The sequence below is a fragment of the Austrofundulus limnaeus genome, unplaced genomic scaffold (assembly GCF_001266775.1).
Source record: "Austrofundulus limnaeus strain Quisiro unplaced genomic scaffold, Austrofundulus_limnaeus-1.0 Scaffold1487, whole genome shotgun sequence".
Classification (NCBI taxonomy): Eukaryota; Metazoa; Chordata; class Actinopteri; order Cyprinodontiformes; family Rivulidae; genus Austrofundulus; species Austrofundulus limnaeus.
In genome coordinates this window covers 22,184-34,514 of record NW_013953889.1, presented here as the reverse complement: position 1 = coordinate 34,514, position 12,331 = coordinate 22,184, and the positions used below count along the sequence as shown (strand labels likewise).

The window sequence follows — 12,331 nt, the reverse complement described above, 5'->3', positions numbered from 1 at the left end:
CTATCTATCTATCTATCTATCTATCTATCTATCTATCTATCTATCTATCTATCTATCTATCTATCTATCTATCTATCTATCTAGTCCCTTGAAAAGAGAGATTTTAAGGTCTAAATTTTTTTTACCTATACATATTTATTCCACTTAATTAATGTGTGATTTATTTATTTTCTATTATAAGTTTTATATCGTGATATATATCATTACCGCCACTCATCATAATATATATCGTGATATGAATTTTTTGCCATATCGCACATTCCTAGTTAGAAGATAGTTAGTACAGTTTTACTGAAACTTTTCAAAACAGACCAAGTAGGTGACATAAACAAGCAAACTGGCCAATCTACTTAAATGCTTAACTCCAACCTTAAAGCCTAACTTTAACTTTTCAACAAGTGTCGTTGGCTGATTTATGTTCACTGCTTTCACTAAAAATGCTGCTGTAGCTGACCAATAGCCGTGTTTCCTCAAGGTTTTTAATGCGCATTTTGAAGTATCGCATCAGAAAAGGTGGATGGAAACGGCATGATTCGAAAAAACTTCCTCTAATTCACATCAAAGTTGATACGCTAGCTTGAGGTGGTTTTTGGGTTTTTCGAAAAAGAGTTAATGCGCAAAAAGAGAATTGGAAACACATTTTTTGAATCAGTTCTGATATAGTGAACATTTACCTCACATGTTGATCAGCTGTTCCCGCTATCTGTCCGAAACCGGTCCTGGGACCAGAACGAGTGCAGCTGTAACTGCAGCTGGACCCTCCTCCCGCTGTCGACATGTTCTCAGTTATTCTTGTAACGTGAAAAGAATTACATTACTTCCTCCTGACCGCATGTAAAATCGCCAAAACTAGTTGATGATAGAATAATTACAACTTTCCTGAAAGCAACACGTTCCTGATAACTTCTCTCAATTTTCCTGAGCTGCTACTTTTACTTCCTGTTTTCTACACGCATGCGTCTGACGTAATTGATTCGCTTCAAGCCATTTGATGGAAACACGTCTGATTCGCATTTCTCCATTTTTACATTTTTGCAAATTTTTTTAAAAATCCCCCAAAATTCAAATTAAAATTGGATGGAAACACGGCTAATGATCTGAACAATGGTACAATTTTTACACATTAAAGTGTAAAGCCATGTATTTGTATTATTCTGTTTGTATTCAGTCAATATTTGTGACTTTAGCTTATCTTGTTTGCCATCTGCTTTGTGCCACCACTTTGTATCACATTAAGTTTTTACATATCTGATTAAATAATCTGAATTCTCAGCATAACCTGATTAAAACAAGATTAAAAGCTGTGACTGGAAAGCAGCCTCGAAGTCTCGCATTATTAGTCCAGTGTCACCTGACTACTAAACTACCATCCATGATTATTTATTTATTTATTTATTTATTTATTTATTTATTTATTTATTTATTTATTTATTTATACAGGAAAATCTCTTGAGACTCATTGTCTCATTTACAAGAGAGACCTGTTACATCCACCACAACAAAGTAACATAAAAACAATAACACAATTTACTTAACACTTTTAAAAATCAATACCATACATCATCAAAGAAAGGGTTTTCATTGACAACAAGTACAGGTATATTAAAAATTTCAGCTTTAATTTGATTTTACCAATATGTATTTTTATCGCTCAGAAAGCAGAAGGTGTCCTCTCAGCAGTAGGGTAGAAAGTACTCTTCAGTGACAGTTATGTTTATGTGAAAAGTTTAATCAGTTAAAAACTGGTCTCTGGGTGATGTTTGAAAATAACTTAATTCATCAACAAGGTGGAAATATTCCCAAAACAGTGTTTGTATTGGGTTCTTTTGATATGCTGGTCACCATAGATGAAACTGAAATCATCCTGATTATGTTTTTGTCCTCATTGCTGTATTTACAGTTTTTCTTTGTTGTTGGCAGGAAGGCCAGGTCAGTCTTCACAGATTCTTTACGCTAAGGGAGCAGCCCAGCCAACTCAAGCTTCAACATCTTTGTCCTCAACTTCCTTGGTTTCCTCCTCCCTACCTCAGGGATCTGCAGAGAAGGTTCCTTCCAGGCCGCCTGCAGTTCCCTCATCACCCAGCCATTCACAAGCAGCCTTACGAGCTCGGGAGTTTGCCGCCGACCTTTTCAGGCGAGCCCAGGGAGCTGGAGGGAAAACTAGTGAGGAACAAGTGGAGAGAGCAGCCAGTGGTGATGAAAAAGAGGCAAAGCCTAAACCTGAAGATAAAGGGAACATTGTAGAGACGTCAGAAGATGGGAGGGATTACAAAGAGAGCAGTACAAGAGATGATCAGACTAGTTCATCACAAATGTCAACTGCATCAAATAGGAACCACGGTTTTCCACAAGTTTTTTCAGAACAAGCGCTCTCTCCTGCCTCTTCTCCGTTATCACTTCCATCAACTTCGATTCAGTCCACATGCCAGGGCGTTGGCCCCAACGAACCTGGATATGTGAACTACTCCCGCCTGCACTTCTGCCTACAGAAGCCAGGAGCAGCAGAGCAGAACCCAGGAGGTGCTGGAGGTCAGTGGAAAATAAATTTAAAAGCTTACGGGTGGAAATATGAGACCATAACCTTAGATTTGAGCTGATAAAAGCCTTGTTTGTTTTGTTTTTCTAGGTTATGAAGATGATAAAGTCCAGCTACATTTCACTGTCAAAGATCTGAAAGGAAGAAACCTGCAGCTGGTTACTGAGCCGCATAACGAACAGGCAAGTGTTGTGTCTGAAGTATACACAGTAAGACCAGACTTCTTGAACAGCTCTTATTCTGCTGGGAAAGCTTGCATCTTGGTATTTAACCACATTCATTAGAAATATGCAGATTTTCTGTTTTACTTGAAAGAAAACAGTTTTACAGAATATTGTGAAATCTTTTTTAGGCCACAAACTAAGGAGCAAAACAATTTATGTTTTATGGTGCTTATTGATAATAAAGCAAATCTTTATTGTTTACTGTAAATGTTAAAACATTTAAACTAAGCCTAACGTTGACAGAAAGCAAAAACGGTGTCTGGGAAAAGTAATATTTGTCAGAATTTATGGTTAAATGTTAATATTACAGTTATTATTGAAAAATGTGACCTGTTCTGGCAACATGAGTGGTAATGAGCACAGACTGCTGTGCAAACTATGTGAAAATATTGATTTTTTTGTCCTGATTAGGACAAAAGAGACCATTTAGCAATCCCTGTTAGTAAAGGCCCTGTCACACTAGGAAGTTAAAGTTGTGCTGACATCTGCAAATTTTGTGCAACACAAAAAAAATCAGACAATGTGATTTTCTAGATGTGTTTTCTCATTTTGTCTGTCATAGTTGAGGTCTAACTATGATGTCAGTTACAGGCCTCTCTCATCTTTATAAGTGGGAGAACTTGAAGAATTGGTGGCTGAATAAATACTTTTCCCCAACTGTAAGAGGGCATACGTTGTCATACAGAGATAACCAGCGCAGAATTTTAAAAATGCTCAAAATGTTTACTGTATGTGGAGCTGATCATTTTTACGCACGTTTCAGGTCTGTTAAATATATCTTCACACATGTAGGCCTGTCAGGATAGCAAATCTTGCTGGACGATTAATTGTCTCTGAAATTATTGCGATAAATGATAATATTGTCTGGTGACCATTTTAAAACTAGTATAGTGATAAAGGCGTAAAAATGCAAGTACATCCTCTCAAAGATCGATAAACGTAAATTTTTAAAGAATGTTTAACAAAATGGCCTCTCAGTCTTGAACAAAAAATGCACTTGAATAACAGCACACACAACTGAAACAGTAAATAAACAATACTAAAGAGCAGCATCTCTTTAGAGATGAAGTGAACTACGCTGTCTGTGAGTGCACACCACTTTGCTCTTCCCTTTATGTATGTCGCTCGTCATTGTGGACTGTTGGGAAGACTGAGACGACCCGTCAGTTTTAGTTTTTTCCCAGCTGGGAAAACTGCATCGGATGATTGTATTTTAGGTGCAGATGCAAGTTTGTAGTATTCCTACTTTTAGTTGCTATTTTTTCATGCGGACCGTGACCCGGTGCTCTCACGCAAGTCCAAAGGTGGGGGAGTCTGTTTGTTCATCAACACCCGCTGGTGCAACGTGTCTGTGATCTCTCAGCACTGTTCACCTGCTCTGGAACATCTTTTTATCAACTGCAAACCATTCTACTCTCCACTTGAGTTCACTCCATTCATTTTGGTTGCTGTTTACATTGCGCTGGAGGCGGATGCGCACGAAGCTCAACACGCACTTGCAGCTCAGATTTTGTGTGGAGCGAACTTTTCTGGACTCTTTAGTCATTATCCTGGGCGATTTTAACAAGGGTAATCCTGGCCATGAACTCCCCAAATACAGTTTATTAAATGTCCGACAAGAGCAGAGAAAACCCTGGACCACGAGCGGAGCCTACCGAGCGGTGCCACGTGCAGCTCTCAGACTTTCAGACCACGTCATGGTCCACTTAATCCCTGCTTACAGGCAGAGGCCGAAGCTCTCCAAACCTGCAGTAAGGACTTCAAAAAAAGTGGACCACTGAAGGTGGTGGAGCATGGGCTCCACAGACTGGGAGATGTTCAGGATGGCCACAGACAACCTGGACGAGTTTACAGAGACTGTGACCTCATATGTCCACTTCTGTGAGGAGAGCATAGTGCCAACATGCACCAGGGTATGCTATCAAAATGACAAGCCCTGGTTCACAGGCAGTCTCAGGTGTCTCAGACTGGAGAAAGAGATCACTCAGGGGGGGCTACAAGGTGACAAAATACAAGTTTAGCAGGGAGGTGAGAAAAGCTAAACTTGTGTATTCTGAAAGTCTCCAGCAACAGCTCTCTGAAGAAAACTCTGCCTCAGTGTAGAGGGGGCTTAAGCAGGCAGTATGGTCGCTCGGAGCCGACCGGTTGGCATGTGGTCACGTGGTTGTTCGGCGTTCGTTTTTGCACAGACCTTTCATAGCTCTTCAGACACCCCACGCCTAGCTTTTGGGAAACCCCTCCCACTGCAGCATACGTCACTGCATGGGATTTCTCTACCAGTGGAATCCAATGTCGGAAAAAAAAAGTCTGAGACTTGTCACCCGAAGTTATTTATCCACAAACTGGTCCTGGATAAGCTCCAAAGTTTTCATCAGTCAGATCCCACTGTGAAAAATGTCTGTTTTGTCTCCTTTTATGAGGCTTTGGCAATTTGACTATCTTTATAAATCGCTGCTTCCTGGTACAACAGTCGGCTCTGGAACGAGTCGCCTTTTTTGAAGCGAGTAGTTGAAGCAAATGCAGCGTCTGAGCACTTTCAGCACAAACAAACACTCCCACAAACTTCTGACCAATCACACAATATGGTTCCTATGTGTTCTTATGTGGGAGGGGGGTGAAAAGTTCGACCCGCGGGTTGCGACAAGAATTGCCAAAATGTCGGCAATGCAAACAGAAGTGACGCAATTTTCGTCACGAAACTGCGACAATTCGGCACGATTTCAGCAGTTCGGCAGCAGCGTGCTGGAGCCTTTAGACAGCTAACCAACTACAAGCCAGCTGCCCCCCCCCTGCTGTCAGTGATCGGAGCCTGGCCAACAACCTCAATGAGTTTTACTGTCGCTTTGATCTCCCTTCCACCAGCCAGGGAAACACTCAGCCCACCCCATCAATGCATATTGTGGGCCCCCTACTGAACCCCCACCCACCATCCCTGAGTGCACCACTCACAACCCCTCACCCACCCCCACTGATGGGTCCTCCTCCTCCTCCAGGAGCGGGAGGTGTTGCAACTATTCAGGAAATTAAACCACCACAAGGCTCCTGGACCAGATGGTGTCTTCCCCTCCATCCTGAAACACTGCTCAATGGAGCTCACTCCTGTTTTCACACACATCTTCAACACCTCCCTGGAACAGTGTCACGTGCCAGCCTGCTTCAAGTCCTCCACCGTTATCCCTGTCCCCAAGAAGCCATGGATCAGTGCCCTCAATGACTACAGGCCTGTGGCTCTGACGTCTGTAGCCATGAAGTCATTTGAGTGCCTGGTTCTCCCTCATCTAAAGACCATCACTGCCCCCCTGCTGGACCCGCTGCAGTTCGCCTACAGAAGAAACAGGTCTGCAGACGATGCTGTTAACCTGGCCCTTCACTCCATTTTGCAGCATCTGGACACCCCAGGAACCTACGCAAGGATGCTATTTGTGGACTTCAGCTCTGCGTTTAACACAATCCTGCCAGATCTGCTCCAAACCAAGCTCTCCCAGCTCAATGTGCCTGACTCCACCTGCAGGTGGATCACTGACTTCCTGACGGATCGGAGGCAGTATGTGCGGCTGGGGAAAACTGTTTCAGAGACCTGGACCCTCAGTATCGGCTCTCCTCAGGGCTGTGTACTTTCTCCTCTGCTCTTCTCCCTGTACACTAACAGCTGCACCTCCAGCCACCAGTCTGTGAAACTCATCAAGTATGCAGACTACACCACCCTCATCAGGCTCATCTCAGACAGAGATGAGTCTGTGCAGGAGGGAAGTGGATCAGCTGGTGTCCTGGTGCAGCTCTAACAACCTGCTGATCAACGCACAGAAGACAGTGGAGTTAATCGTGGACTTCAGGAAAGTCACATCCCCTACATCTCCTCTGGTTCTCAGCAACTACTCCATCCCGATTGTGGACTCCTTCCGCTTCTTGGGCAAAGGATGTTCTTCCTAAGGCAGCTGAGGAAACACAAACTGCCAGAAGAGATGATTGTGCGGTTCTACACAGCCATCATGGAGTCCATCATCACCTCCTCCATCACCGTATGTTACATTGGGGCCACAGGCAGAGACAGAGACTGCAGCACATTGTGCACACTGCAACCTCCGACCTGTAGAGGAGCTGTACTCCTCCAGAACTCTAGGTCATGCAGGCAGAATAACAGCTGACCCTTCTCACCCCGGTCATAACCTGTTTCATCCCCTCCCCTCAGGCAAAAGACTACGGTCCATTCAGACCAGAACCTCCCGCCACAAGAACAGTTTCTTCCCATCAGCCATCAGACTAATGAACAATGTTTAATCGGATCTGGCCCATCGCTGCCGGCAGCGCTTGTATTTTTGTTCTCATTCTTCGTTTTGTATTCTGACTTGTTTTCCTTCCTCATTTCAACCACCTAGCTAGAGGGAGAGACGACATAAACGAACAAGCAGGAAAATGAAAATTATCGTCCTCTTCTTTTTTTTATCTATCTCAAAATAATTTATCATACGATTGATTGATTTATTGACTATCGTGACAGGCCTACTCACACGTGGACATATGTCAGAAGCAAGTTGGTTATTATCAAGTGGACACCTAACTTCTATCAGAATATGTGTCCCTCAGTGATTGACAGACAGCTGTCAACATGTTGGGGAAGAAGTCAGAGAGAGAGGCTCAAATATGTTTGCCAGACTGAGTTAAAAATGTATAAAGGATGAGCAGAGAACAAACCAAAGCTGGCAGATATATATTTTTAACCAGCTGTCAGAGGAAAACCCCACAGAAGAATTCTCATCGACCACCTGAGGGAACGAGGTGCAGCACATGCAGGTGGGTGCTGGAGAGGAGAGAGGCTCAAACAAGGGCAGATGAGTTTGATGAGCTTTTAAACAGACCTGGGGTCAGATTTATAAAACTGGCGTACGCACAATATGAGCCCAGAAACTTGCGTACGCCACTTTTTACACCAAGGTTGTGATTTATAAAATCCAAACTTGACGTGAAAATGTGCGGTGCCTCACGCCAGCTCTGACTCATGCGTACGCTCATTTTGGAGACGTGAAACTGCGACACAGATGGTGAAGTGAGGAATTAGAGCCACACTGTGTCATGATCACTGTCAGATATTTAATTTACCTTCAGAATCAGACTTAGATTTTTATTCAACTTTATCATCAGCTTTCTTAACAGTAATATTTACGCTTCTGCTGCTGAGCCATGAGGACCTTTTGAAATAAAAAAAGAAGTTAAATCTTAAATAAAAGTTCCCGTGCGCAACTCCCTTCATCTGCTTCCTCCTCAGACGACCCTGACCCACAGACCCCTCTCCGATAAGAACAGCAGGACACCAAAAGTCACGCTTTGGATACATGCGCAGGGTGCATCCACCTCGCCAGTGTGAATGTTATGAAACCACATTTTAAAGTCCGTGTTTGTCACGTGCAGGCGCAGGGCGATGCGTGTGTGTGTGCGCGCGGGGCGGGGGTGTCTGCCGCGGATAACAGAGCAGGCAGGAGGGGGAGAGGACGAGGAGAAGAGCAGTGTACTTATTTCTAATTTTACATGACTTATTTAATTTAATTTTTATTGTTTTTATCGTCCTGCAGGCTCTGAGAGAAAATTAATTTGAAGCTGAGTTTTTTTAAATAAGTCGTTATTTACTCTAAAGCAAAATGATGGAAAATCTATGTCAATTACAGACATTCTGTTCACGTGAGCAGCTGTCAGCACCTGTCATACTCCAGACTTACGATGGAGCGTGTCTGAACCAATCACTTTTGTTGGCATTGATCAGCTGACTGATTTAAATACATCTTAACYTTCATGAGGTACTTTACATTGACTGTTTATAGTTGAATGTGGGCGTGTAGAGGGTAGAACCTGAGGCGGGACTTGTGCGCAAACTCTGACGTGCGGCTGTGATTTATAAAGGAAAGATGCGCAGAAACGTGCGTACACACGGTTTTATACATCTGAATTTTTTTGGCCTACACCATTTCCGCCTTTTGGCCGTACGTTCACTTTTAGTATGGTTTCCATGCAATCCTTTATAAATGAGACCCCTGGGCCACTGCAGCAACATTAGTCATGGTTGTTGTGACACAAATTGATCTGCCACAGCAGTAATGAATTAATAACTTATGTAACATGTGAACTGATGCATAAATTATCTGTAGTATACCTGTAACTTGTGCCTCTCTTAGCAGCAGCTTGATGGCATAAGCTGAGAGTGTTGGACAAAACCTAAGTTGTCTAAAACATCATTGTGTCACAGGGCCTTAAATAGCAAATAATCTTTTTTTTATCATTTTAATTCTAATCCTTTTAATTTCTTTTGAAACTGACCATTTTTCTCTGCAGGGAAATCCCTTCGTATATTGTAGTTTTCAAGCTGGCACTCTTATAAGTAAAACTAGCTTGTTGCCAGGCCAGGAGATATAAACTGAAGTTTTCCCTGTTGTGACTGGTTTTGCCAGCAGAGGTCACCGCTGTCTTTGTTGATGGAAGTGTGCTCAGTAATTGTCCTGACCGACAGATTTACCTGTGTCTTCCTCTCTCTTGCAGAGTGTGTGTATAGAGCAGTTGACTCTGGATTTCGAGTATCTTATCAACGAGGTCATCAGGAGTGATGCTGCCTGGGCTCCACAGTTTTGTTCCTTCAGCGATTATGATGTTGTGATACTGGAGGTAAAAGTCGACACACACACACACACACTTTATTATCCCTCATCACAACGAACAACTGAGCCTTTTAATTATTTTCTCACAAGTCAACAGTGTTCCCAGTTAGAAGGTTGTTGTCTGAGTTAGTAGAAAATGACACACCAAACTGAAACCATATTTAAAGAGTTTAAGGATTAATGGTGTTTTAAAGATGTAGCTTTAATTTGAAAAACAGCACTTTGGCTTGGTAAAAGTAGATTTTTACAAGGTAGATTTCCCAGTATTACAACCTTATGGTAAATATTTCAAACTTTCAGTTGTACTCTGAGGCCTAAAGCTGGTATTTTAGAATAAAGAATACATGAACTCGTTCTGTTTAGGATTAAGTTGTACATGATGAATAAGAGGAGTTAGAGTTGTTGCTGATTTTTAAAATCTTTTTATGTCTGAGCTTTTGTCAATAAACTGAACCTGTCTTTTTTGTTTTTTTACAAGGTTTTTCTCCTTTTAATTTCTTGATGTTTTTACAACTGTAAGCCATAAGAGGATAAAAAACACTGACGTCCACCTGGATGTAATTTGTTGTTCTGTACTTCAGGTGTGCTCTGAGACCAACGTAGTGATGATCAACATTGGCTTGCTGTTATTGGCGTTTTCAGCCTCTGATGATGAGCACCGCAGGTAACGGCTCCCCCCCTTTTCCTTTTTTTTAATTCAGGTTTTAAACCAACTTGATCACTCAAAACTTCTCCAGCCTTAAAAAAAAAGACCTATACAATTTTTTTTCTTTTTGATTTTTTTACCTGGATTACTGAGATGCATCAGGACATTCTCCAGCCTTACATTTCACGTAGGATATTTTTTGACACAGTCTCATTAGGGCTTGCCATATCGATTTAATAAGCGAACAGATGAAGGCATTATGGAGGCACCCATTATTCACCTAAAAAAAGGATCTCTGTACTTTATATCTTTATTTTTACAGTTGTGCATTAATGCGGCCTGAACGGCAACATGCACTCCTACAAATGTTATATCAAAACGACCGGCTCGGAGGTGGGAGGTGTGCTATTACTTTTAGTGGCGTTTGTGTTTCTCTCATTCGGTCCCTTTTTCATTGTTTTTCCTATTTCAGGCAAAACACGTACCATTCTAATCTGCTGGTTAGCTGGGACCTGAGCACGGGAGCATGTTGTACTGTGGGTGTAGGTGACCTGACGGAGGTTAAGGGTCAGACCAGGTGAGCAGTGTTCTCATCTGTAATACTTTTTAAGATGTGCACAGATGTGCTGATTCCCGTCTCTCCATCAGTGGGAGCGTGTGGAGCTCTTACAGGAAGTCCTGTGTGAACATGGTCATGAAGTGGTTGCTTCCCGATAGCAGCTCCCGCTACATCCATCGCATGACCAACGAAGCTCTGCACAAAGGTGACTTACCTGGTAACAAAGTCTATGAGAAATGTAGTCAGACTGTGTGAAGCTTTATAATCTTTAGAAAATGTATTTCTGATTTGTGTTTTTCAAACCTGGCTCTACTTTTCCTTGTTAGGCTCCTCACTGCAAGTGTTGGCAGATAGTGACCGCTGCACCTGGATCGTTTTATGAAGAATAAAAAGGTCTGATACAAACCTCGTTTTCAATGAAAAGTTCAGCTTAAATCAGAAAGTGTAGGTAAAATAAATTAAAAAAAAACTGTAAAACTACATGTAAAATGCTTCTTTAAACAAACATGACTTTTGTTTTATGTTTTGTGAATCTGTGCTGTATTATTGCAACTATCAAACCAAAGAGCTGGACTGAGCAAAAATTCAGTTTTTACTTTTTTAATACAAAGCTGTGTTGTTCAGTGTGAGTCTGTAACAGGTTGTACTAATGTCATGTTCACCCATTGTGTTTGTTATGTGGATGAGTATTAACTTACACATTCTGCTGCTTTTTATTAAGATTCTTCACCTGGTTTGGACCAGTTCAGTCCAGCTTTGTGGGTTTGTTGGGTTGCTGTATTTAAAAAGAGAAGTGAAGTTATTTCTGTTTCTTTGGTTTCTAACCTACCGTAAACGTAGAGATGCTGGAAACACGTGGTTTTGAAGGCAATTGTCTTTTTTTTTTATCTCGACTTGATTGGAAACAGCTGTTCCACTGGGAATATTTTTGCAAATATTAAAAGTTCAAATGTTCTTTGAATATTTTGTGTTCAAAACTTTACTCAGTATTAAAGCTGCCTGTAATGTTGACAACATTTCTGTACGGTTATGACATCACCTGTGCTTTTTGTGAGCTGTGCATCACAATGAGGAATTTTTCAATGTTATTTTTAAAATACGTAGTTTATTGAAATTTGGAATCGTGCAAATCTCAATTGCAGCAAAAAAAAAATAAAAAAAAAATCAACATTTCCACTTATGGTGGACGTCAGCCTGTTCTGATTCAGACTCATTTTGCCAGCCAGGGTCAGTTCACATGATCATTGAGAGTTACTAGAAATGCATGGAACACAGCATTTATGTCGTGCAGGTATTTTTGGCTGTTCCATTCATCCACTGGTTTGAGATATTTTACTAACACTACAGATAAATTACACAGAAAAAAGCATTAATGCTTCCCCTTTGGTAGCAGGCGTTAAAAATGTGGGATGACTGAGGAGCTAAAGCAGAAATAAGATTGTGTAAAGCCTGTAACAGATTTGAGACCTGTCCAGGGGGGGTAGCCTGCATCCTGCAGTGACCAGCTCCACTAAGACCCTGAATTGAAAAGCAGGCAGAAAAAAATGGATGGATAATTAAAGAAATGTAGACTAGTTCTATGCTGGTGTGGATTCCCAGTCAATAAGGACACAGCAAATATAAAAAGTAAATAAAAAAAGCAATTAAGAGTTACAGTGGGGAGAACAAGTATTTGATACACTGTTGATTTTTCAGGTTTTCCCACTTGCAAAGCTTGTAGATGAC

General features: G+C 41.6%; 1 protein-coding gene across 1 annotated transcript in view; it reads left to right on the top strand.

Moving 5' to 3' along the window:
* dcaf15 (DDB1 and CUL4 associated factor 15) overlaps positions 1-11,567 on the top strand; it is a 15,575-nt gene extending 4,008 nt beyond the window's left edge. The window contains exons 7-13 of the mRNA XM_014032583.1: positions 1,921-2,529; positions 2,627-2,718; positions 9,286-9,408; positions 9,983-10,065; positions 10,520-10,624; positions 10,696-10,811; positions 10,933-11,567. Of these exons, the coding sequence (XP_013888037.1) occupies positions 1,921-2,529; positions 2,627-2,718; positions 9,286-9,408; positions 9,983-10,065; positions 10,520-10,624; positions 10,696-10,811; positions 10,933-10,988 (1,184 nt within the window). The 3' untranslated portion in view covers positions 10,989-11,567. The remainder of the gene's footprint in view (positions 1-1,920; positions 2,530-2,626; positions 2,719-9,285; positions 9,409-9,982; positions 10,066-10,519; positions 10,625-10,695; positions 10,812-10,932) is intronic.
* The last annotated feature ends 764 nt before the right edge of the window (positions 11,568-12,331 follow it).